Genomic DNA, 26707 nt, shown 5'->3' with positions numbered 1-26707 from the left:
ATAGTGTAATACTGCCACTCAATACCATATAAATCCATAGAATAAGGACACTCACATGCTTCAATAAAATAACAGGCCTTGTTTAATAGCCTCAAAGGCTTCAAAGGAACAAGTTTCCAAATTGTAAATATAGGGATCTCACGCTTTAAGAATCACTGTAGAAGATGACCAGCTTTCCACCTCTAAAATGGCCGCTTGAACCGCAAAAGTCGGCGTGCATTCCAAATACCGGAAGTGATGTAGGCCAAGATGACGGCAGACCGGAAGTGCGTCAATGCGTTTCGCCCCACCCACAGGGCGTTCTCAAGACACCACCTTCAGTCTCCAGCCACCTTTTATACTCCTTAGGGAGAGCTCTCATCCATCTCCTATGCAAAATAATAGGAATTTGGAATGCACGGCGACTTTTGCGGTTCAAGCGGCCATTTTAGAGGTGGAAAGCTGGTCATCTTCTACAGTGATTCTTAAAGCGTGAGATCCCCATATTTACAATTTGGAAACATATATATATATATATATATATATATATATATATATATATATAAATTTTTTTTTTTTTTTTTGCACGTACATTTATTTATTTGTGATTATTTTTATTTAATTTTTTTTATGTTATTCAGTTTTTGTGTTATTCAGTATGAATTAATTGCCTGTGTCCTGCACTGTATTCCAATTTACAGGGGAGTAAAAATTCCTCTTTACTTAACTAAACACTCTGTCCAGCCACATGGTCCTCTTAGCATCCAGAAAATAACCTACAGTAATGACATCTATATAAATGGACCAACTGCAGAGCTGGATTACTAGTACCCTGCACCTGGAAATGACTTTGGCGAGGGACACTGAAGACAAACTTAGGTGAGTATACTGCAAAAAGCAGTGCTAATATATACCAAATATAACAATAACCATATAAATAGTGTAAATTAATAGTGTGCATAAATAAAAGGTGCATATACTGTATATTGTGTATATGCATGAATTTCATGTAGTCCATATATCATGGACCCTAGAAGAAAAAGTGCATGAAAATGCAGTTCATCACAATAAATGTGAAAAAAATCATTCCATAAATGTATTGTGGTCCCTAAAATTCAACAGCACATGTGCCCAGCTGCCAGACGCCACTTGCCAGAAAGGATGGACCATAAAATTATAATGAATGGTCAAACGCGCCTTTTTGACTCCATCCGCTGGCTCCAGTAATGCAGTAGAAAACACAAACACAGCAGGATCTCATTCGTAACAAGGGAGAAAAAAAAATACACTTCCATGGTGAAGTAAGAAAAGAAAAAAAAAGTCTTCCCACCATTTATTGCTCTTTCAAAAAGATTCCCATACAGCATTAAAGACTCGCATTGCACGGGATCACCAGATATATAAAGCCGACAACAATTAATAGTTAAAATAGCAGGCTGATGGCTCGCAATGTGGAAAAATTTGCTAGCAACTCTAATGTTGCATACAGGTGGTGTGGGCTGTAGAATACTGCAGGTAGGTAATGCACTAAAATGTAAATTAGTGTTTATTATCTGCTTTTCTGGGAAATTTGATGTGCTTGAATGTATTGCAGTGGCTGAGAAAAACTATGATCTGACTAGGTGTTGGCAGCATGCTTGGGAGGGACATTTAAATTTTAATAGTACGGGCTGCACTAGTGTGCCGCAAAGGTAGTACCTGGCTGAGCATTGTTTGGGAAGCACTGCTGTATAAGAAGAAATGTACTTTATTCTGTAAGCAAAATTAAATCAAGTTGAATGTTGGTTTTGCAGGTTCTGGCATCTCTTATTATTCGTCTGGCTCTAGCAGAAACATTTTGTCTGAATTGTGGAATACTTGCCCTGGATGAACCTACAACAAATCTGGATCGTGAAAACATTGAATCTCTTGCACATGCATTAGTTGAGTGAGTACCAAAAAAATATTTTTCTGCTAATTTTAAGAGCCAGTGCAGGCAAGAGCTGAGCTACATAAGGTACCTTTCATTGCCTGGCACTTTCACGTACAACAGTGCTTCTTTAATAGCCTCCCATATTCATTCACATAGTGCACCTTAGAGCTGCAGTGAAGGTGCATTTGTGCAGCCATTGTCCTTGTTTTGAGCTGCACTTTGCAATAGTGATCAATACCCTCATGCTTCCCGCTGGCCCAAAATGTACTGCGGACGGGGCAGTAGCTGCAGGCAAAGTGACGTACCCGTACATCGCTCTGCTCTTCCGGGTTTAGAGTGCGCATGACCCCACTGTCATTCTCTGTAGGAGGTGTATGTCAGCAGGTTTCGGCCAGTGATTTTGGCCGGGACTCTGCTGATCTACAGCAAATGGAGGTGCAGAGCTGTGCCTGTATTTGTAAATACAGGCACAGGATCTAGCTGGTTCTTCCCTCCCTGGAACCATTTTGTTCCACAGAGAGAAGAAAGACATTACACGTGAGTAAAAGCAGCACACTGCACCCACACACATTAGATAGAGACATTCTAACCCCTTGATTGCCACATTTAACCCTTTGATTGCCCTCTGTCAGTGCCATTAGTACAGTGTCAGAGTCCACCGCAGTGTTCGCAGAATCAGGCCTGATCTCTGCCAGCATTAGCAGGTGAATTTTAAAGGTAGCGGTTCAAGCAGTCCCTGACAGCCATGCACTCTTTTTCCCGTGAGTTGCACTAGTACCTATAAATTTAGATCCCGTAACATGACAGGCTCTACAAAATCTGACCTCTTCTAAACCGCCTCACTGGGAAATTTGTAGATTTGTATACGCCCCAGCAAATCTGTGTGAATGAGTCCCTCATTCACATTACCGTCTGCTTTGCATTCAAACTGTACATCCCCAGAAAGCGTGCCAGATATGGGTCAAATTGTATAAGCGCTGTGAGAGGGCCACAGGCTATACGTTCAAATTTAGGGTTTATGAGGGAAGAGGCAGCGAAGTCGAGCCCCCCCCGACTGCCCAGACTACATGGAGAGCAGTGGCAAGATAGTTTGGGACTTTGTGTTGTGTTTGTTCCGTAAGGGGTACCACTTAGACATGGACAATTTTGTATACAAGCGTGCCACTATTTAGACATTTGTGCAATCTTGGAATTGGCTCATGTGGCACCGTGCAACCAAATCGCTAGGCCTTTCCCTAACGGCTTTAAATACCCAACTTAGAAAGGGGGAGAAAGCCTGCTTGAGGGATGATGAATTGCTCGCAGTAAAGTGGAAGGACAAATGGGATATTTTTGTCCTGTCTTACATTCACGCAGACGCGACAGTCCAAATTAACACGATATCTGGCGTTGTTGAGAAACCCCTCTGTGTTCATGACTATAACCTTAACACGAGAGGGGTTGACTTCAACGACCAAATGATGAATCCGTACCTAGTTTCCTGGAAAGCTCGACACTGGTACACTTTTGCAATTTACAAAGCAACTGGACGAAGTGGATCCTTCCTACTGAGAAACGTCCATGGCATCCAAAAAGCGTCCCTTTATGTCAAAAGCGGTTTTAGACCAACTAGAGAACAGCGTTAGTAAATTGGAACCACTTGCAGAATTGAGTGATGATTTGTGGGGAAATCCAATAAGCACCTTCAGGCTTTTAAAGGTCTTTATTTCCTCATTACACTTCCTTGGTAGCTATCACAGTTTCGGATGCCCTGAAATGCCAGGATAGTACCAAACCCCCCCAATTTGACCCCTTTTTGAAAAGTAGACACCCCAAGGAATTTGATAAGCATGGTGAGTATTTTGCAGTTCTCGTTTGTTGCCACATGTTTTTGGAAAATGAAGAAAGAAAACAAAAACATATTTGTTCTTTTCGTTTTTTATATTTCAAAACCTTATGAGAAAAAATTAGATCTTCAAAACACTCACCATGCCTTTTTTAAATTCTTTGCGGTGTCTACTTTCCAAAAAGGGAGCATTTGGGGGGGTTTGGTGCTATCCTGGCATTTCAGGGCCTCTGTGATAGGTAGTGAGGAAGTGAAATGAGGAAGTTAAGCACCTTCAGGCTTTCAAAGTGGTCATTGGATTTCAGACTCCTGTATGTTGCTAGGCTCCCAAAAAGTCTCATGCATGTGGTATCCCCATACTCGGTAAAAGTAGCAGAATGTATTTTAAGGTGTAATTCCACATATACCCATGGCTTATGTGAGCAATATATCAATTAATGACAACTTTGCGTAAAAAAAATAAAAAATGTTTTTGTTTTCCAAAGACTTGTGGAAAAAAAATAAATCTTCCATGGACTCAATATGCCTCTCAGCATATAGCTTAGGGTGTCTACTTTCCAAAAAGGGGTCATTTGGGGGTGTTTGTACTGTCCTGGTATTTTAGCACCTCAAGAAATGTGATAAGCAGTCAAAGTAAAATCTGTAAATTCCATTATCTATGCCATAGTTTGTAAAGGCTATAACTTTCACACAAAGCAATCAATATACACTTATTGGGATATTTTTTTTCCAGAAACATGTAGCAGAATACATTTTGGCCTAAATTTATGGTGAACTTTGAGTTTTTTGGATATTTTTTATGACAAATGAGAAAATATTGGTTTTTTAAAAAAAATTTCATTCTGTTTTTGTTTATAGCGTGAAAAATAAAAAGTGCACAGGTGATCAAATACCACCAAAAGAAAGCTTTATTTGGAATTTTTTTTTACCAAAAACATGTAGCAGAATATATTTTGGCCTAAATTTTTGTCTAACTTTGAGTTCACTATATATTTTTTATAGCCGAAAGTAAAAAAAAAAAAAAAAAACTTTTTTTCCCCCAAAATTTTCAGTCTTTTTTTGTTTATAGCGCAAAAAATAAAAGCGCAGAGGTGATCAAGTACCACCGAAAGAAAGATCTATTTGTGTGAAAAAAAGGACATAAATTTTGTTTGGGTACAGCTTTGCCTGACCGCGCAATTATCAGTTGAAATAGTGCAGTGCTGTATAGCAAAACGAGGCCTGGTCAGGAAGGGGTGTAAATCCTCAAGAGGGCAAGTGGTTAACCGTTTCAATACCGTGCAATTTTACACCTTCCTGCCCAGGCCATTTTTCAGGTTTCAGCGCTCTCACACTTTGAATGACAATTGCGCGGTCATACAACATTGTACCCAAACTAAACTTTTATCATTTTCTTCTCACAACTAGAGCTTTTTTTTGGTGGTATTTAATCACCGCTGGGGTTTTTATTTTTTGCTAAATTAACAAAAAAAGACCAAAAACACATTTTTCTTTGTTTTTGTTATAAAAGTTTACAAATAAATAATTGTTCTTCATAAATTTAGGCCGAGATGTATTCTGCTACATGTCTTTGGTGAAAATAACCCAAATTAAGATGTATTTTTTAGTTTGTATTAAAGTTATAGAGTTCACAAACTATGGTATAGATCTGAATATTGATCAATCCTGAAGTACTGACAGCCAATCTAATATCTTGAGGTCCAAGAATGTCAGAACAGTACAGATATCCCACAAATGACCCCTTTTTGCAGAGTAGACAGTCCGATGTACTTCATAAGAGGCATGGCGAGTTTTTTGAAGTTGTATTTTTTTGTCATAATTTTTCGGAAAATGAAAAAATTAAAAAAATTATTTTCACTATTTTTTTTTTTACATACTGTCACCAGTGCAGTACAGCGTCATCATATAACTGGCATGGCGGTGAACAGCGACACTGATTATATATTTTTTTTTTAATTTTTTTTTATTTTATTTAATTTTTTATTACATTTTTTTTTATTTTTTTTAAGATTTTTTTTCATATTTTACTATGACCAAAATAGTACAATGTTACCATAGTAACATTGTACTACTTTGGGAAAGTGATCAGTATTTTTTTTTTTTTTACACAATTTGCTTATAGCAAAGAATTACTTTGCTATAAGCAAGCATTTACCTGAATGAAATCGATTCATTCAGCTTTTTTTTTTTTTTTTTTTTTTTTTTTGTGCTTAGCTGTGATTTGGTCACAGCTAATCACATGACATGTGCATGTGATTAGCTGTGACCATTCACAGCTAGGCACTAGTATACAATGGATGGCATCATGAATGAAGCCATCCATTGTATACAACTGTCATGTGACCTGCTGTGATTGGTCACAGCAGGTCACATGGTACCGGCAACGGGAGCCGGTACTCGGATCTGTCATCGGCCGTGTCCGTGGTGCACGGGCGGTGACAGATCGCACTGCTGCGTCGCTCTGCAACCGCGCAAACCGCGCATGTGCGGGAGCACGCCAAATGGCGTGCACCCGGAATACAGGAGCACATTTGAAGCCGCCAAACGGCCATTCGTCGGGCGGCTAATGGTTAAGGAGCAACTGCCTGCAAACGTTTTCCCATTTAGGCCCCTTTCACACAAGCAGTCTGGTTGGGTCCGCCTGTCCGTTTTTCAAGTGGACCCAACGGAAACTTCAATTCTCCTTTATGGGTAGCTGGATGTAAAAGGACTAAACGGATGTAAAGTGTCCGTTTATACCCGGCTACCTCCAATCTGATCTGGTAAAAGCAAACCGAAGGGGCATCTGTTCCCTTTGGAGTTTCATCCTTTCTCTTCCCAGGGACCAGTAGTAAGGGATACATTTCTCAATAATAACACTTTTACAATGTTGACTTTCTGAGCTGGGATTTCTCCTTACTTTGAGGTGGTATAGAAAGTATGGGGACCTTTCCCTGTTGGGAGCATAATTAGCAATAAGAACCTGACAGAGGTCATAAATGTCCTTTACTGTATTTGAAACTGGGAAAAAACATTTTAGCTGCAATTCCTTTGTAAGTTTCTGGCTTTTTATTTTGCATTCTCATAATTCATTTCCATTAAATATGATCCAAATAAGGAATATAAACTACACTGTTGATATTTGTGGGGGAAAAAAATTATATTGATATATTCTAATTACCGTTGATCATTCTTTTTTTATGATACAGTATATATAGAAGACACTGAAAAAATGCTTAATTTGTGTCATTATATTTATAGGATCATCAAAAGTCGGTCAAGTCAGCGAAATTTTCAGCTGCTTGTGATTACACATGATGAAGACTTTGTAGAACTTCTGGGGCGTTCAGAATACGTGGAACATTTCTACCGGATTAAAAAGAACATGGACCAATGTTCTGAGATTGCGAAGTGTGGTGTGAACTCCTTGGGATCTTATATGCATTAGAAGAAGTTTGCAGGACTTATCCCAAATATAAAACAGTAAATGCTGCTGATAGTGTTTACAACTACTGCTGTTGTTATGGATTTATATGTAAGGCTACTTTCACACCGATATGTTTTTCTTCCGCTTTTGTGTTAAAAAAGGCGGAAGTTAAGCGTGTGAGCATGTATTCCTGTGAAACTCTTCACACTGATCCATTGCTGATCCGGTGCGTTTTTCAAAGTTTTGCTTGGTTCAGTTTTGGTGCAATTAAAAAAAACGCACCTCCCCATTGAAATCAATGCAAAACGTGGCTGAAAACGCACCTGGATGCAGTTTTTGAGTCACATGTTCTTTAAATAAACGAGTCGCAAATGCTGCAAAATCGCATATCTGTTTTTGCAATGGATTAGTGTGAAAGTAGCCTAAAGCTTATTTTGACCCAGTTGCAGCTTAATTGTTAAGACACTCTTCTATATATGTCAGTGACCCACTTTTACTTCCATGTTGAATGCAAGCTGTTATGTATACAGTGTGAGTTAATGCTGTTGCATGTTATAGCAGGCCTAAAACAAAGTACTTGCCTGGTGTAATTGGCCAAAAGCTCTGACCATGCTGTAAGTTAATAAGATGATCATGCATTTACTTTATGCACATCTGTAATCTTACATTTTCAAAAATGTACATATGAACCTGGGTGCAAAGACTCATTAAAATAATGCGTTAAGCAGAAATATTGCTTTGTCCATCTTTCACACAGACAGCAATAAAGAACAGAGGTTCTAACCCCTCCCCACTCTGTTTAAAACTTCTACTGTTCCACTTTAGGTTCTGTTCATATCTATGTGCTTGAAAACTGTAGGTAAAACCTGACCTGCAACTTCCCAACGTGCTTTGATGAAAAACATCCTAAAATGTAATAGCGTATGCTTCAGCAGGACAGTCAAACTGCAGCACCATTGACACTAATGTGCTGCAATTAATGTACATGGTCCTATGCAGTCAAGCCTAAGAGAGAAATCACAATTTAAACAGTCCATTAATGTGTTATGTTGTGATTTGTGTTGTATAGCAAGAAGTACTACTAAATGTAGATGGCACTTAGAAGGCAAACACAGGTGAACAAAAAGTGGGACACTGCAGGTTTTTTATTACAAAAAGTAATGTAAGGGTTGTTCGACTACCACACCCTAAAAACAGCCAAATACATTCTCTCTCAATATGTACAAAAATGTAGCAAGGATCACAGTGTCTTCTCAAGACACCACAACATGTATGAATGTATAGCTTGCTGTAGGGTAGGAAAACAATTTGCTCCCACTGGAAAGGATTTTGGTGAAACGACTACTAAAAGTTTCAATTTAGGAGGCAGAATATATTTCATTGTCACAGTTCTTGGAGAAAAAGCCATCCCTTCTATTATATCACTTACAAATAACCTAAAGTTTAAAAAGGAATAAAAAGAGTTTTTTTGCAATGTGTCATTAAGAACTTTATGCTGATCCTTGTGGTTATACAAATAAAGTTTTTTTCTTCAGCTTGACTTTATTTTATATTTCAAACATGCACCCTGACAGATAAAGAAAAAACATAAAGGTGATTCCAGATGTGCCCCACTTAATGTATTTAAGCCCCCAAACAACCACCCCTTCGTACACCCCTGGTCACTACTGCAAACAGCACAGGTCAGCAGCAGAAAATAAAGTACATTCAGTGGTTGTAAAGGTTTTGTTTTTTTTTCTACCCTAATGCATTCTCTGCATTAAGGTAAAAACCTTCTGTTCAGTTTGGAGGCAGTGCCAGTTGCCCTTGGCTCCTGCTGCTGTCAATCACAGCCTGTGAGGAGAGAGTGGAAGTGCATCTGAGCTACACTGTTTGTCAATAGGCACACATAGTCCAGCTTGGGATTGAACCCACATGAATGCTTCCATAGCAAGCAAAAGGAGCCAAGGATGAATGTGGTAGCACATAAACAAGAGAGTTCACTAAAAAGGATATATATAACCCCATATCAAAACAAACATATTGTAAAGGGTGATAGTTATCACCACTTACCCTGGTAAACTACCAGCAGGTATGCACAGTTACAGAATCATCGGATATAGAAAATGTTCTTGGTCTCAAACTACAGCTACAAATAATGCGTTGCTTAGATGGCTTGCCTGTATATGAAAAACATACCTTACAATAGAATATACACAGCCCAGCTAAGTATGCAAAATACACAATCATGAAGTATGTTTCACCTGGTAAGAGCCAGGGGTGCAGAAAACTTCTAGCTAGGCAAGGATATCCACCCAGTCTTCCAGAACATATCCTATTGATGACAGTTACATCCTTACAAAGACACACAAGGAAGCATGTGGCTTGCTCAAAGGTGAACGACGAGTTGAACAGCACTGTACCAACGCACTAAGGAAGTAAACATGAAAAACTATAGATAACTTGAACAAAGAAGCCACATTCAACTATAAACTGCTTAAAAACCTGTGTAAGGCATTCTTTAGCCATAATAAGCAAACGTATATTCCCCAGTAGGGCTCCTGGGATCAACACATCTCCGTTTGCTACCAATACCTAATCCCCCTCTATAAGTAGCTGCAACTAAAGACTAGCAGGTTGGAGGCTGAACACGCCAGGCTTGAGTGCTGTCGTGTAAAAGGGGGGTGGCTTCACCACCTTGTGTATGTTCTGATACCATCTAATGCATAACATAAAGAGGATTTGATGCCAGGCTCCAACAGATGAATAGAGCAGTAGGGGACTACAGTAAAGAGTTTAAGAGGATTGGGGATGGGCTAGCAAAAGACTGCCTAAGTGGGTAAAGTGGCAGCTTCTTTAATAGTTAAAAATCATCCTATTAAAAAAAAAGAATCTACAATACTTTGTGTACAAAATGTTAATAATGTGTGTATGATTGTCACTTCCATTTATTAACCGGTTCCCGCCCGGCCTATGGGCGAATGGCGGCTGGCAAAAACCCTCATCCCTCCTGGTGGATGCCATATGGCGTCCTTTCAGGCATGCGCAGTTTGCATGCCGGCAGAGCCGCACAACGGCGCGAGCTGTCACCGGCCATGTACTTCGGACACGGCTGATGACAGATCTGTGTACTGGCCCCGTTGCCAGTACCATGTGACATGTTGTGACCAATCACAGCAGATCACATGAAAGTTGTATACAATGGATGGCTTCCTATCATGCCATCCATTGTATACAAGTGTGGCTAGTTGTGAATGGTCACAGCGATCACATGCACAAGCTGGGCCAATCACAGCCCAGAGGTGTCGTGATTAGCTGTGGCCAAATATGAAAACAAAATATAAAAAAAAAATCTTAAAAAGAAAAAAAAGGGTTTTTTTTGCATACTGTCACCAGTCAGTGTCCCTGATCACCGCCATGCCAGTTATATGATGACACTGTACTGCACTGGTGACAATATGTAAAAAAAAAAATAGTGAAAATAATTTTTTTATTCATTTCCGAAAAATTATGACAAAATTACAACTTCAAAAAACTAGCCATGCATGTTATGAAATACATCGGACTGTCTACTTTGCAAAAAGGGGTCATTTGGGGGATATCTGTACTGTTCTGACATTCTTGGACCTCAAGAAATTAGATTGGCTGTCAGAACTTCAGGTTATTTTCACCAAAGACATGTAGTAGAATACATTTTGTTCTAAATTTATGAAGAACAATTATTTATTTGCAAACTTTTATAACAGAAACCAAGAAAAACGTGTTTGTTTTTTTTTTCCAAATTTTTGGTCTTTTTTTGTTTAGCAAAAAATAAAAACCCCAGCAGTGATTAAATACCACCAAAAGAAAGCTCTATTTGTGAGAAAAAAACGATAAAATTTTAGTTTGGGTACAGTGTTGTATGACCGTGCAATTGTCATTCAAATTGTGAGAGCGCTGAAACCTGAAAATTGGCCTGGGCAGGAAGGGAGTAAAAGTGCCCTGTATGGAAGTGGTTACAATTTGATACTGGAGATGGAAAAACCCATTCAAAAAGATTTTTTCCAAACACGTGGGCATGCTGGATGCATTTCCAGTCCCTGACCACATATGGCAATATCACCAATACTATACTGTGAGAGAGCAGAAACCTGTTGTCTGCTACCTGAGAGCCAAAGATGACCTCCTGAAGTTAGTGCCCATAATCTTTTGACTATTTTGTAGTACGATTAGGTCGTCAGCACAGCCCTGGAGTTACTACTTACCCATCAGAACCACTTATCCTTTTAGTACACTTTACCATAGTCTATGGTTGTTCATTTGTTTTATCTTGTTCTCCCTTGTTAAGTTTCTCCCATTTGTCAACTAACCTTTTCAGTTGAACCTACGTCACTTGCTAGTGAACCACCAACATTACTTGGTCTTCTGTTCTTCTAACACGTGAACTGCAGTTCTGGGTTCTGTGGTACATCTATGCTCAGTTTGTACATTTGTGAAGTTTCAATAAGTGCTTATGGAATAAATGTCATAACAAAAAGTCTAAACATTAAGTAGAAAAAAAAATGTATACAGTTTTTTTATATATTGTGTATATATAAAAAAATATAAGAATCTGCTAACAGAATATCCAAAAATAAAATCACAAATCTTTCATGGAAGTACATTTTAAGTTGAATATATTAATTTGCAAATCCATAAACTTCATATAGCCAAGCAGAGTTCATCAAATACACAGTTTGTAAGAAAAAGTAAATACTCCTAATGGACATTGTTTTCTTTTTCAACATATTTAAGGTAGCAAACATTAGCTCTTCATGAAAACAGAGCCTGCAGTTAAAGATGATATGCTTGATTAAAAGTCATGGATGTCGGTATGTCAGTAGCTTTTTTAATAATATACAATTTCAATTCATCGCCACTTCTCCATGCAGAATTATTTCAGTTGTAAGATGCTTGTAGGTTTCCTTGCAATAACTTTCTGTTTAAAATACTCCTACAACATTTTAATGAGATTCAAGTCAAAGCTTTGACTAGGTCAGTTCGTAACATCAGATTTCCCTCTGTGAGAACAACGGAAACATTCTTCTGCCTTCCCCTAAGGGTGTTCAATAGAGGCTGCAATTTAGTTAAATGTGTTTAATGTGGTAAAATCTGTTTTTGAATTTGCATACTTGTTTTTACCAAACTCCAGTAAGACCTTTCTGGCATTTTTCTCTTTTTACTTTATACTTGGGTATGTTGTATACGCAGCTCTGGGGCACATCTATTCTTTGCCTATTGTCAACGTCCCTGTAACTTAGAATAGGTATTTAGAGAGGTAATTAATGCTCTTATGGAAGTTTTATTAATATTCCTACAGAATACAATATTGTATGAGTTTCCTGTCTTTTACAGTTAGGTCCATATATATTTGTACACAGGCACAATTTTAGGTTTTTCTTTTTTCCAAGTATTTACCAAAACATATTCAAGCTATAGTTATATCATGGATATGGGCTGAAAGTGCACACTCTCAGGTTTAATTTGAGGCTGTGTACATCCAAATTGGAGGAAGGGTTTAGGAGGTACAGCTCTTAAAGTGTAGCCATCTCCCCTTTTTCAAGGGACCAAAGGTAATTGGACAGTTGAATCAAAGCTGTTTCATGACCAGGTGTAGGCTACTCCTTTGTTATTTTGTTGTCAGTTAAGCAGGTAAAAGGTCGAGTTGATCTAAGTGTGGTATTTGCATTTGGAATCTATTTCTGTGAACCTACATTATGTGTTCAAAGGAGCTGTCCATGCAAGTGAAACAGGCCATTGATGGATTTATTTTTGTATCCTTACAGAGAGATATCAGCAATATTAGGAGTGTTCAAATCAACAGTTTGGTACATTCTGAGGAAAGAAGAATGCACTGGTGAGCTCAGCAACATAAAAAGGCATGGACGTCCACTGAACACAACAGTGATAGATGATTGCAGGATCCTCTTTATGGTAAAGAAAACCCATTCACAACATCCAGACAAGTGAAGGACACTCTCCAGGAGCTGGGCGTATCATTGACAAAGTTCACAATCAAGAGAAGACTTCACAAGAGCAAATACAGAGGGCTCACCACAAGGTGCAAACCATTCATAAGCCTAAAGAATAGAACAGCCAAATTAATCTTTGCCAAAAAAAAATCTAAAAAAGCCAGAACAGTTCTGGAAAAGCATTCTTTGGACGGATGAAACTAAGATTAATCTGTAGCAGAATGATGGGTAGAAAAAAGTGTGGAGAAGGCTTGGAACAGCTCATGATCCAAAGCACACAACATCATCTGTAAAACATGGTGGAGGCAGTGTGATCACATGAGCATGCATGGCTTCCACTGGCACTGGGTCATTGGTGTTTATTGATGATGTGACAGAAGCAGCCGGATGAATTCTGCAGTGTTTAGAGATATACTGTCAGCCCAGATTCAGCCAAATGCAGCAAAGTTGATTGGACTGCGCTTCACAGTACATCAAAATACACTGCAACCCAGGAGCTTTTGAAGGAAAATAAGTGGAATAATTTGCAAAGGCCGAGTCAATCTCCTGATCTCAACCCCATTGAGCGTGCATTTCACTTGCTGAAGGCAAAACTAAAGGCAGAAAGACCCACAAACAAAGAACAACTGAAGAAAGCTACAGTTAGAGCCTGGCAAAGCATCAGAAAGGAGGAAACCCAGTATTTAATGTCCATGGGTTCCAGACTTCAGGAAGTCATTGCCAGTAAAGGATTCTCAACAAAATATTACAAATTAACATTTTATTTATGATTATATTCGATTGTCCAGTTACTTTGGTCCCTTGAAAAAGGGGGGTCTGGCTACTCTTAAGAGCTGTAATTCCTAAACCCTTCCTCCAATTTGGATGTACATACCCTCAAATTAAACCTGAGTGTGCACTTTCATCCCATATCTATTATATAACTATAGCTTTAATATGTTTTGGTAAATACCTGAAAAAAAAACTAAAATTGTGCCTGTGTCCATTTATATATAGACCTAACTGTATATTTCGAATTTCAGAGGGTGGCCTGTAAATGTGTGCTGCAGATCAAACCTGGTCCCTGCTCCTGCTCCATGTATGTCTTGGTCACCCAAGTGTAGGTGTGGGTCCCCCCAGGGCAATTTTTGAACTACTAGATCGCATTAATGGTCTTTTTACTTCAGCGATAATTGTAAGCTGCTTTGATACATTGTTCTCATGGTGTCTGTTATGACTCTGTGAAGTTTTGGTTGTTTAATACTTGCATGTACTTTTCTGTTTATATATGCAAGTCTTTCTCTAGTTTCCCTGATGAAGACTTTTTTATAGTCGAAACGCGTTGGAAAGCTTTATTGGGGAAAGTCATGTTGCACTGTAATTTCTATGCTGTTTCTTTGAATTTATAAGTGCTATGTAAATGATATAAAATAGATGATATATTAAAATGGCACATTGAAGAAGCTGTATATAATATCTTAGTCATGTAGACAAAGACCACAGTCCTTTGTTTTTAATCACAAAAAGGTTTTCAATGGAAATATAATAAAATCTGTTTTTTGACATTTTGGACATATATTTTTTTTTCCATATTTTTTTTCTGTTGCATAAAAGCCCCAGGGCAGATCTCTTTGTCTTTTGGATCCATTACTTGGTGGATTTAATAGTATACTTCAGATCATAATTGTGTAGCAAGATCAGTTTATGATTTAGCTTCAGATTTCAAACTGATAGCTTCACATTCTTGTTAAAGTGATTGTAAGTCTTCCTTTTTTTTAAATAACAAACATGTTATATTTACCTGCTCTGTGCAATGGTTTTGCACAGAACAACCCCACTCCTTCACCTCTGGGGTCCCCCACCAGTGCTCCTGGCTCCTCCTCTTCAGCGAGGGCCTACATAGCCAATTCCTATGAGGGCACTCATGCGGGCTCCATGCTGAGGCATGCTGCCTGCATCTATGGACATAGCATGGCTCGGCCCCACCCCCTGCTTCCTCATCACAGGATTTGATTGACAGCAGCAGTGGCTCCCGCTGCTACTAATCAGAGTGAGAGAGATGCTGCTCTTGGGCAGAGTGCTGGATTGATTCGGTCTTAGACAAGTATAAAGTGGACTGGGTGGGATCCTGTGGCACAAAAGGTTTTTTTTTTTTTTTTTAAGCAGAAAATGCATTATGGTAAAAACCTTAAGCCCTTATAGCCACAAGCACACTTGATATGATGCAGAATTCAAAGATGACTCAATGATTACCAGCTGCCCAAGCCCAAAGCAGCAAAGAATCCTCAAACCATAATGTAAGGAAGGACAGATTCACCCCAGTATAAGGAAACCAGTGTGCACTTATATGCACATGCGCACACTGCTGCGAATAGCTTGGTGTATAGGGAAACTGTCGAACATGCATTAATGAGTAGGAACACACACAAAAAAAAATTGGTGTGCACACTCAGCACTGGTATTAGTGACCAACATCATATAAAAACAAGAGCTTTGTAGAAAGAAGTTGCTGAGTTGTCTTTAGCTAGTTTCTAATTAAGTGCAACCTGACCTCCTGTTTCTGATTTTCCATCTATAACCCGACTTGCCTCCCGGCGTGGGCTTTTCTTCTTCTTTGTGACCTTAGGCTGCCTTCTGGACTCTGCTTACTGCTTTCTGATTTGTATTTTGTTTGGCTGTTACTGATTTGGCCTATAACCTGGACTCTTTTCCATTCCTGTTCTGGTTTTATGCTGCCTGGCTGTTCCTGACCTCTGTTTGTCCTCTGTCTCCTGATTTGCAACCCTGCTGCCTGGCAGCCTGCATGTCAGATCTCAGTCCCCACCTGTGGCCACGCTACTGTAAGAGGGCCTAATAGCATTAATGCTACAGATGCCACTGAGGAAGAATAAATGCTCAGGGCTATTCCCCTGCAGCAGAGCCAGGTCCTATACTGACACAACTCCCCTCATCTAAATCTATCTCCCTCTTGGGTGTGCAACAAGCAGCCTATCTGACAGATCAGTTTTAACTGCAACTATGTCTAATTTCTTTGGAAAACTCTCTACCAATACTTCCTATTGGAAACTCACTTTTTGATGTGGTGCATACTAGTCTATGCCTAACAGCACTGGAGTCTCCTCGGCTCCTAATGGCACTAAATGGCTAGAAAAATCCAGAAAGAACTTTCCCTTGCACACTCAAATGAATTCTGATTTGTATGAGGATTGCAAGTAGAAAATGCCCTGTCATTGGTGTGAGTAGATAATGACATTGGTTTGGTGGTCAGGGGGAGTACAAAAAAATTACATCAGTGGTGTCAGTGGGAGGAATAGTGACCCATCACTGGTGTCTGTGGGTGAATTAGTTCCCCATCTCTGGTGTCAGTGGGAGGAATAATACCCCATTATTGGTGTCAGTTGGATGAATAATGCCCCATCTATGGTATCAGTGGATGAAATAGTGCCCCAAGGGCTGGATAAAGGCAAGCAAAGGGCCACATCTGACCCGCAGGATGCAGTTTGGAGACCCCTGCCCTTCAGAATGTAATTCGTCAGGTCTGTTGGATGAAACTGTCTGTGAATTTGTACAGAATGCTGTGGTTAAAATTTTGCTCTACTGAGCCTGATTGCAAAAGGCATATTTTACATGTGTCTTTCAATGGTGAACACCTGTCTGGTGAATCCCTTGATAAATTTATCAAGAAATTTAGGGTAGTACTTTAACCACAAAAAACATCTTAGGTCTACTACTTCTAATTGAAAGTGTGCTTTTTCTCCACCCAGGTGTCCATGTCGAACTCAAAGGAGGGTCCAACCTTTTGTCGCAGACGTTGAACCCCAAAACCCTCCATGCCTACCCAGAAGCTCTGTTCAAAATGAAGGCGTGCCCTCACACTCCAAAGTGGGGGGGGGAGGGGTGAGACATCTACTGGCATTTGTGCTAGTCTAGATTAAAGACATCCTGGACACAGGCTGAATATTCATAGACCCTGGGTTAAAGGCTGCTACCTTCAGGTAATTGGACACTGGCAAATGTTTTGCTGGGTACATCCCTTAGGCATACTGCTATAACTCCACCACACTCTGTGAGTCCTCTGTTTTTTGCTAGTGGACCTCTACTCTGCTGTGGAGAGGCTTTCTATCCTTAACCAGATTCTTTTCTAGAGACCTTAGGCTTCTCTCATCAGGACCTTTATACAAGGAATTGCTCCTGTTAATACCACACTGTCTCCCTATGATCTGAATCTGGTACTTCCGTTTTTTCAAAAACCTTCCTTTGAACCAGTTCAGGATATGCCTTTGACAGATTTCATGGGTAAGGGGACCTTCTTGGTGGTCATTACCTCCAGCAAACATTTCTCTTAGTTTTTGGCTCTTCTTGACTTATATAGGGACAAGGCGGTCCCAAAATTCAGACTTTCCTTTTTCCATAAAGATCATCTGTTCCTTTCACCTCAATGAGGACATTGCTCTCCCTTAACTATGTCATGCTCTGAAATGCACCAAGGAGGTCTTACTCCACAGCTTGATGGGGTCAGAGCAGTTAAGGTCTACCTAGCCACAATATGGTCCTTCAGAAAAACTGCATTATTTTTTTTTTTCATCCTGAAGCCCCAAGAAGGGACATCCTGCTTCTTCTTCCACCATTGCTAGGTGATTCAGGCTGCTAATTTCCAGGGTTTAAGCCAAAAAGGAACAGGTTCCTCCAATTCCACCAGATTTGTAGGTGTTTCTTGGGCTTTTCAGCAAGCATCCATTTAGCATGTTTACAATGCCCCCAGTTGGTATTCTGTTCAAAGCCTTTCAAAAATTTACTGGGTGAATGTTCAGGACTCTGTTGATGTGAGCTTTGCAAGGTGCTTCAGACTATTATCCAAGTACTTGGGGTCCATTGGCCCTTTCTTTGTGGGCTTGTTCTTCCCTGCTTGCAGTGTTGTTGCCCACCCCTCTGTTTATTGCTTGGGGACATCCCATTGTCTATGAAATGTCCTGTATAATTTTGCTATTACTTGCCAGCAAATTCTCTATCTTGGAGTGCAGGACACATACCCTTCCCCTCTTTCCTTTGTTTCTCGTTATTGCTTGCAAAAAAATCAGATTCCCATGAAGTGGGTGGTGTTATATGAAGATGGGGGCGTTCCCAGCAAAGCTTACGTTAACCTGCACTCTAGGACTTTCTGTCTCGTACTGCACTCAAAGATATGGAATTTGCTGGTAAGTAAAAATTACTATTTTTCCCGGCACATGTCCTATATAGATTGAATTGGTGCAATCCTAAATGTGTCCAATCTGTTGCTTCTGCAATTAAATTTTATGGTTCTTGGAAACTTCTAGAATTAAACAGTAAGCTCTTGCTAAACCTGTATAAATTAAAAAAATTTTTGAGACCTGCACCAATTGTAGATCATTTTCCTTATATTCCTTAAAATGAAATGATTGATTTAAAATCATTGAGGGGTCTTTTTTTAATCATTTGCTTATTATTTATAGACACCACCAACTTTGTTTAGGCCTAAGAGAGCTTTTTTAATCTTGACATAATGATACTGCACACAGCAGTGAAAAGCAGACCCTAGATATCTGAGGTTTAAATAAGACCAGTTCCACCTGCATACTCCCTAAGCAGGTGCTAATCATTGGAATTTGGAACACCTGTTTTTATTTTAATGGATTTGAAATGATGGTAAGTATAGGTTTGTAGTTGTGTTCATTTAATTAGTATTTGTTAATTAGTACAAATGTATCATTTTGGAACATCTGATGCATGTATTTGAAGGTGTGCTAAATGTAAGGTTGTACTTATATTTTCAACATCCCAAAACTGTATTTTCATTCAATTAGATTATGAGAATTAATACACCAGGTTAATTTTCTGTTTTATTTGTTTAATTAGATCACGTTCACTGTGTCATCTAATGCTTGCTTTTTTCAAAAAGTCAGTAATTTTTAGGGGATGTACTTACTCTCTCACTGGACTGTAAGAATCTACTGTTTTCATAGCGGTTCAGACAATTGGCTTTGAAATTGCTGTTGATCAATATGCTTCTCTTCTGCAGAAGATGCATTAATATTAGCCACCAGTATTATTTATAATATGGGACATCTACCCATCTTTAAAAGCATACACTGCTCATAAATACAAGCTCTAAGCACAGCCTACCCCATAATCACTGTACCCTTGAGACATTTACACAATCCAAGAATATTGACTACATAATTCAGCACGTAGTCTATATCTCTTCCCATTAGCACACCTAAGGGGTTATGGTATGCCAAAATATCTTATAAATGCTGTACATTTGCAAATCATCTTTAGATGAAAACCTTTAGGGCCCATTCACATAGTACTGTGTTAAGGAGCTTGTGTACATTTTCAAAGGTCTGCCAAAACAACATGCAAAACATACAAAACCCAATATTTTCTAATGTACCACAAAAAATGGCATGTGCATTGGGGCGTACGTCAGTGTTGATGTATTGCCCACTACTGTGTGTACATAGACATGACTTTGGCGTGTGTTGTGGTAACTTGCAGTAAAACATTCCTTTTACCATATACTACCACAGCACATAAATCTGAAGAGGCTGATGAATTTTAAAATGTTGTTCGCTAATTGTCTACTGATGCAAAAGTGTCTTCAAACTTTTATTATAGCGGAAATTCCTGAATTCAGACTTTTGATACTTAGAGCATAATTGTACCAAAATATTTTCAATAGTTTAGATAGATTGGGAACAGAACCTCTTTCATCTTTTTATTGCTGTCTGTATCCATGTTCAGATTTCCTTTCACATCCTCTGCCCGAGAACATTGTCAAGAAGGTAAGAAGTGAGGGGGACACAGCAATAAAAAAAAAAAACCTGACAGATTCTATAGTTTCACTTTACAAAGCAAAATTAAAAACATAATGTGGTGTTCCACTTAAATGACATTAAGCAATTTAATGGTGACAATATAAATAATATAAAAACTACAGTTTAAATAATACAATTTCAAAATACAGTTTATATACAGTTTTGCCCATCTACATGTCTTAACTCTGTTAGTGTCACACATTCATCCCTGGAGCTGCAATGTTCAATAATTTTCTTTACCTTCCAATCGCTGTTGATAACTACTGTATAATTTGGTGCAGTTTCTATGCAGCCTAGGGGCTGATCACTGCAAAAAGGCACCAAGTTTGCCAATTTGTTTACCACTGATTGCTGTTTAAAAAGGGCAATGTCTTTTTGCTGTAGACTGTACTTGTACTGTAGTGATTCTTTCATAAGGCTGATTCACTTCTGGGTGCAAAAAATATACTGCCACAAATAACCTTATAACGCCACATCTGGGTTAAACCCCCCTTTGTGAACTCTGGCACCATATGTAGAATTTCAGAACAGATTTCACTATTCAAATACTGTCTTTACATTTACCAATCTGATTGTTCCATATTATAAATAAATATCAGTTATTGAGGTCACAAGGTTAGATCTTTATTGATGCAAGCAAAATTCTTTGTACACTGAGATAAACATGACAGAGTGTGTTGGCCATGATGGCACAACATTACTTACCCCTTACTTTGATCCCCGAGATCAAAACTTTCATGGGTAAATCCATCACCTTTCAGAGTGGCATCTTAGAGGAATTTAGGCTTCACTATAGTAACTGGTACACCTCCACTCTCCCCTCAGACTTTGATCCAGAAGGACTGCTCTCCTTTTTAGACTCCTTTGCCCTTGGCTGGCTTTTGGATGCTGAGAGGTTCACTTTAGTACACTCGATCTCCCCAGCGGAAGTTCTCACAGCCATCCAGTCTCTTCCAGCTGGAAGGTTCCAGGCCTAGATGGCCTCCCTATAGAATTTTATAGAACTCACTGAGAACTTCTCAACCCAAAATTTGCCTCCTTATGCACAAAATGTTTAGCCGAGGATGTGTTTCTTTCATCCATTAGTGATGCCCATATAGTCCTAATCTACAAACCACCCTCCTATAGGAACATTGGACTGCTTAATAACTGTCTCAAGTTTCTGTCCAAGCTTCTCAGATTGTATACCAGAGGTAGGCAATCCCTGGCATGGGTGCCACAAGTGGCTCTCAAAGCCTCTTCTGCCGGCACGCGCCTCCCTCCCCATCAGCAGAGCAGTGCAGGGAAGTGTCAGTGAGTGTTGTTGCAATTGTCAGCTCTTGTGCTGGGAAAGAGATTGGGTGCAGTTGTGCTAGGGGGGCAGTCTCTGTTCCCAGGAGTAGGAGGACTGTAATTGGCCACTGCTAAAGTTAATCACAGTCCCGCTAGCCCCGATCACCATCTGGAGGAAGATAACTCACTTTGTTGGCACTACCAATCTCAGAAAGAAGGGATTTCACTGTGATTGAGAGAACCATAATCAGGTGACCGTTTGTGGAATTACTGCTGAGCCTCTGGGAACTAGAGGCGCTATTGACATTACATTTTCGTTATGTCATAAACAACTAGGGATGTGCTGATACTCCTGATACCTTAACTGGTACTTTGCAGTGCAAATTGCTTTAATGGATGCAAATTGCACCGCAAAGATTATCATGCGATTTGAATAGGAATGTGATTCCTGTGAAATAGCATGCAGTTTCCCCACTGCTCCTGTGTGAACCCAGGCTCGTCATAGCTCGAGTTCACACAGAAGCAGTGCGGGAAACCTCCCTGTAGATATCCCATGCTGAGTGTCAGTGGCAAAAGAGGAGAGAAAGTGGCGGGGATTTGAAATCCCTGCCGCTTTCTTTCCTCTCCTTGCAGCGATGACAGTTCAGGCTAGAGGGTATCTGATTGGTCTAAATATTGTGCAGAAAACTTTAAACAAGCTTCAACATGCTTTTTCTTCAGCAATGGAGTCTTGCGTGGTGAGCTTGTATACAGGCCATGGCGGTTGAGTTAATTATTTATTGTTTTCTTTGAAACAATTGTACCTGCTAATTCCAGGTCTTTCTGAAGCTCTCCAGAAGTGGTCCTTGGCTGTTGGACAACTCTTCTGATTCTTTTCTCTCGTCTTTCAGAAATCTTGTCAAGAGCACCTGGCAGTGGCCGGTTTATGATGAAGAAATGTTCTTTCCACTTCTGAAATATGGCCCTAACAGTGCTCATTGTAACATTCAGAAGTTTAGAAATCCTTCTGTAAACCAATGCCATCAGTGTGCTTTGCAACATGAAGGTTGTGAAGGTCTTGAGGGAGCCCTTTGCTTCTACCCATCATGAAGTGTTTCTTGTGTGACACCTTGGTAATGAAACACCTTTTTATAGGCCATCTGTTGAGACTGAACCAGCTGATATAAATTTGTACTGACAAGGGGAAGGATTGCTTTCTAATTACTGATAGATTTCAGCTGGTGTCTTGGCTTTCCATGCCTTTTTGCACCTCCCTTTCTTCATGTGTTCAATACTTTTATCCCTGTGTCATTCTATTTTATTACACATAACTTAATTTCTGAACTTATTTGTTTTTGTTTCTTTGTATGTATGGATTACATGGGTTGTTACCGACATGTGGTAAGAATTTCATGTCAATAGCACATTTAGAAATATATTTACCTAGAAAAATGGTGACATGTTCAATACTTATTTTACTGACCTCTGCATCAGTTATTCCTGAGCATTTGCATCACTTTCTCTTGACCCCTGAACCTTTGTGTCACTTATTCCTAACCACTGAACTCTACCTCACTTACTCCTGAACATTTGCATCATATACTGAACCCCTGCACTCCGTGTCCCTTTAAGCCACAGCCAGTATTCAGTGCAATGAAAATCATGCCCAGTTTTTGCTGCAGTGTGCACTTTTTTTTGCAGCTGGGCAGGCCCAGTTTATGATTTTGCACACAGGACCCTGCTTTTAGAAAATACCCCTGCCCTATTTCTCATCTCTGCTTCTTTGCATCGCTCTTCCTATCATGCATATTATAGATGAGAAGAGGATACAGCGCTGGGGCAGATAAGCAGGGGGGTACAGCGGTGGGAGAGATAATCAGGGGGGTACAGTGATCTAAAGTGTGAAGTTTCAGGAATTGGGACTGATCTAAGGTGTAAAAGTGCAGGATGTTAATTTCTCAATATTACTCATGTACAGTTGTGTCCAAAATTATTCAACCCCCAATGCTGTAAAGGGGTTTAGGGACTATAGTGTACATTTGGAATTGTATTCAGAATCAAATCCTACAAGGACGTTGTAACTACCCAAATGCAACTAAAATGACATCAATTGTTTATGTAATACAGTAGTAAATGGTTCTTATGTGGTTTCTTCATTGCCACAATTATTCAACCCCTTAAAGACTACCACTCTGAAGAACAGAGGTTCATACAGGTGCTTTCCATCAGGTATTGAAAACACCTGTGGATGTCACCGAGCAGCAATCAAGCATAATAAGCACCAATTAGGCAGCTTTAAAATGACTGTGATACTCAGCTCCTTCTAGACATTTACTGGTGTGGTTACAAACATGGTGAAGGCAAGAGAATGGTCCAGGAAGACAAGAGAAGAGGTGATTTCTCTTCACAGGAAGGGCAATGGCTATAAGAAGATTGCAAAGATGTTAAACATACCAAGAGACACCTTAGGAAGCATCATTCGCAAATTCAAGGCAAAGGGCACTGTTGAAACGCTACCTGGTCGTGGCAGAAAGAAGATGCTGACTTCGACTGCTGTGCGCTACCTGAAGCGTAGAGTGGAGAGAAGTCCCCGTGTGACTGCTGAGGAACTGAGAAAAGATTTGTCAGATGTGGGTACAGAAGTTTCAGCCCAGACAATAAGACGCACACTGCGTAATGAAGGCCTCCGTGCCAGAACTCCCAGGCGTACCCCCTTGCTGTCTCCAAAGAATAAGAAGAGTCGACTGCAGTATGCCAAAAGCCATGTGGACAAACCACAAAAGTTGTGGGATAGTGTTCTGTGGACTGATGAAACAAAATTAGAACTGTTTGGGCCCATGGATCAACGCTATGTTTGGAGGAGGAAGAACAAGGCCTATGATGAAAAGAACACCTTGCCTACTGTGAAGCATGGTGGAGGGTCAATCATGCTTTGGGGCTGTTTTGCTTCTGCAGGTACAGGGAAGCTTCAGCGTGTGCAAGGTACCATGAATTCTCTTCAGTACCAGGAGATATTGGATGGAAACGTGATGCAGTCCGTCACACACCTGAGGCTTGGGAGACGTTGGACCTTTCAACAGGACAATGATCCCAAGCATACCTCCAAGTCCACTAGAGCATGGTTGCAGAGGAAAGGCTGGAACATTTTGGAGTGGCCATCGCAGTCACCAGACTTAAATCCGATTGAGAACCTCTGGTGGGACTTAAAGAAAGCAGTTGCAGTGCGCAAGCCTAAGAATGTGACTGAACTGGAGGCCTTTGCCCATGAAGAATGGGCGAAGATACCCGTAGATCGCTGCAAGACACTTGTGTCAAGCTATGCTTCACGTTTAAAAGCTGTTATAACTGTAAAAGGATGCTGTACTAAGTACTAAGATTGAATGTCACTTGGGGGTTGAATAAAACTGATAATGCTGTGAGCACAGAAAAGACATTTGTGGTTATTTCATTATAACTGTTATGTTATATTTGTCTGACCTACAAGTGCCTCTTTAATGTAAATGTAAGCAAGATGACTGAATGATCAAAAGCAATGTCAAACTGGCCAAAACACTCAATTTCAGTGGGGGTTGAATAATTTTGGACACAACTGTAGTTTACAGCATATACTTTATAAAAAAATTCCATTTCATGATTGAGTGTGGAGTTGGCTTTTTTTTTTTTAATAAAACCAGCACTCTCCATTTCTTTGAAAACATTTTTCGGCACACTGTATTTAAGAGGTTGCCTACCTTTGTTGTGTACGAATATCGATGCCCAACACTGCAACATAGGCTGCAGGGTGGTTGCCTCTGTTTACATTGAGAAGGTATTTGATACAGTTGAGTGGCCTTATCTGTTGGAGATTCTGCACAGACTGAGCTTCCCATTGTTTTTACATGTTGTTTACACACGATATATTGTCACCCAAAAGACTGCCATCAGATTGGGCGGTAGTTTGTTCTCCCCATTTATGCTACATAGGGGAAGCCAGCATTGCCTGGCTGAAGGAGAGGGTAGCTTTGTTATTCTTCTGTTATCTTTATTGGGTTGCATCAATTTAATAAAAATTAAATTTCTTCCAAAATTCAATTATCTTTTTTGTAATTCCCCACAGTGGATCCCAAAGTCCTTTTTCAAACACCTAAACCAACTATTCTCTTTATTTTTATGCGACCATCACTCCCCAAGGTACAAATTAGCCAACTTAATGAGCGCTGCCTCTGTAAATGGCTTGATCCTTTCAGACTGCCATAAATATTTGGTAGCATCTCATTTGGTCACATCCTATTGGTGATTAAATCCAGATACTGTATGTCCAACCCCTCCGTGGTTCTGGAGGTAGCGGTGGTGCATTCCCTAGAAGCCCCACAATTTCTCTAATATAGAAGCCCCAAGGCCTCCTTACCCCTTGACTCCCTCTGCTTACAACACTCAGGACCTGGAGGGTGTGTCTGATGTGTGAAGGTTACCCCTAGTCAGCAGTATCTCCTAATGCTTCATTATGGCTTAATCTTAATCCACCCCATTTTTACATGCTGCCTGAATTGGGGGCCCGGGCTAAACACTGGACTAAGATTAAAGTCATGTCACACATAGTAGAGAACTGCAATCCTTTGTCTAGGTTTCCTCAGACTGCAATGTTCTCGCTTAATTTTTTAAATACTTGAATGTCCCATTCTTTCAAAAGCCTGTTTCCACACAAATCTCTGACAGTGCAGCAGTCTGATTTAGAACATCTGCTCTGAAAAATGTACTTCCTAACTCATTATTCACCTCCTCTCAGTGTCCTTACTGGATTTGACTTTGCTTTGGCAACTGTGGTGCCAGGACATCCTGGATTTGGATAGACCTGAGAAGACCTGTGGGATCTCCTCTTCATTAACTTATGAACTATACTTGTGTCATCTCCATCAGATCATCCCCTGCAACTATTACCTTTTGTACCACTTCCCCCTCCCTTTAGATTATAAGCTCCATGGGCAGGGCCCTCCTATTTTTTCTGTATTAAACTGTATATTGTACTATACCGCTTTATATTGTAAAGCACTGCATAAACTGTTGGCACTATATAAATCCTGTATAATAATTATATTTTGGTTTCCCTAAGGGATCAGCTTAATTCAAATAATATAGCTCTCAGAACTTACTTCACCCCCTATAGACTTCACAAAATGGATGCTTCACATTCTTGGGAGTACTGGAGGTGTGATCATATTCCTGGGCTTTTTTTCCACATCTTTTGGACATGTGCTGCAATCACCTACTACTGGGAATAGGTGATGGGAGCAATTGATACAGTTGCACTCACCTCTTGTACATCTGTGACAATTTGCCTGTTAGGCCTAGTGGAAAACCTGGTCCCCATGGTGGCAGAAAGAACCATGATTGGTATTTTGTTTTATGCCTGAAGGGCTAGCACCATGACCTGGAAGAAGCCCGCTCCTCCATCCCTTTTTCTTTGGAAGCAATTAATTAATGCTAATCTACCGTTGTATAAAGATACTTACATTAATCTGGGCTGCCTGAGAACATATGAAAGAGTCTAAGTGGTTGTGGAACCTGCCACAG

At 39.8% G+C, this 26707-nt stretch overlaps 1 protein-coding gene across 2 annotated transcripts in view; it reads left to right on the top strand.

Annotated features, from left to right (window-relative positions):
- RAD50 (RAD50 double strand break repair protein) overlaps positions 1-8656 on the top strand; it is a 181473-nt gene extending 172817 nt beyond the window's left edge. For both annotated transcript variants that reach the window (XM_089694055.1, XM_089694054.1), the window contains exons 25-26: positions 1773-1906; positions 6957-8656. In XM_089694055.1, coding sequence (XP_089550181.1) covers positions 1773-1906; positions 6957-7143 — 321 coding nt within the window. In that variant the 3' untranslated portion in view covers positions 7144-8656. The remainder of the gene's footprint in view (positions 1-1772; positions 1907-6956) is intronic.
- Positions 8657-26707: the final 18051 nt, after the last annotated feature.

Source organism: Staurois parvus, unplaced genomic scaffold (genome assembly GCF_062004578.1).
Source record: "Staurois parvus isolate SC_StPar_1 unplaced genomic scaffold, SC_StPar_1.0 ptg000648l, whole genome shotgun sequence".
Lineage (NCBI taxonomy): Eukaryota > Metazoa > Chordata > Amphibia > Anura > Ranidae > Staurois > Staurois parvus.
The sequence above is the reverse complement of the archived record's forward strand: the minus strand, read 5'-3'. Positions and strand labels throughout refer to the sequence as shown.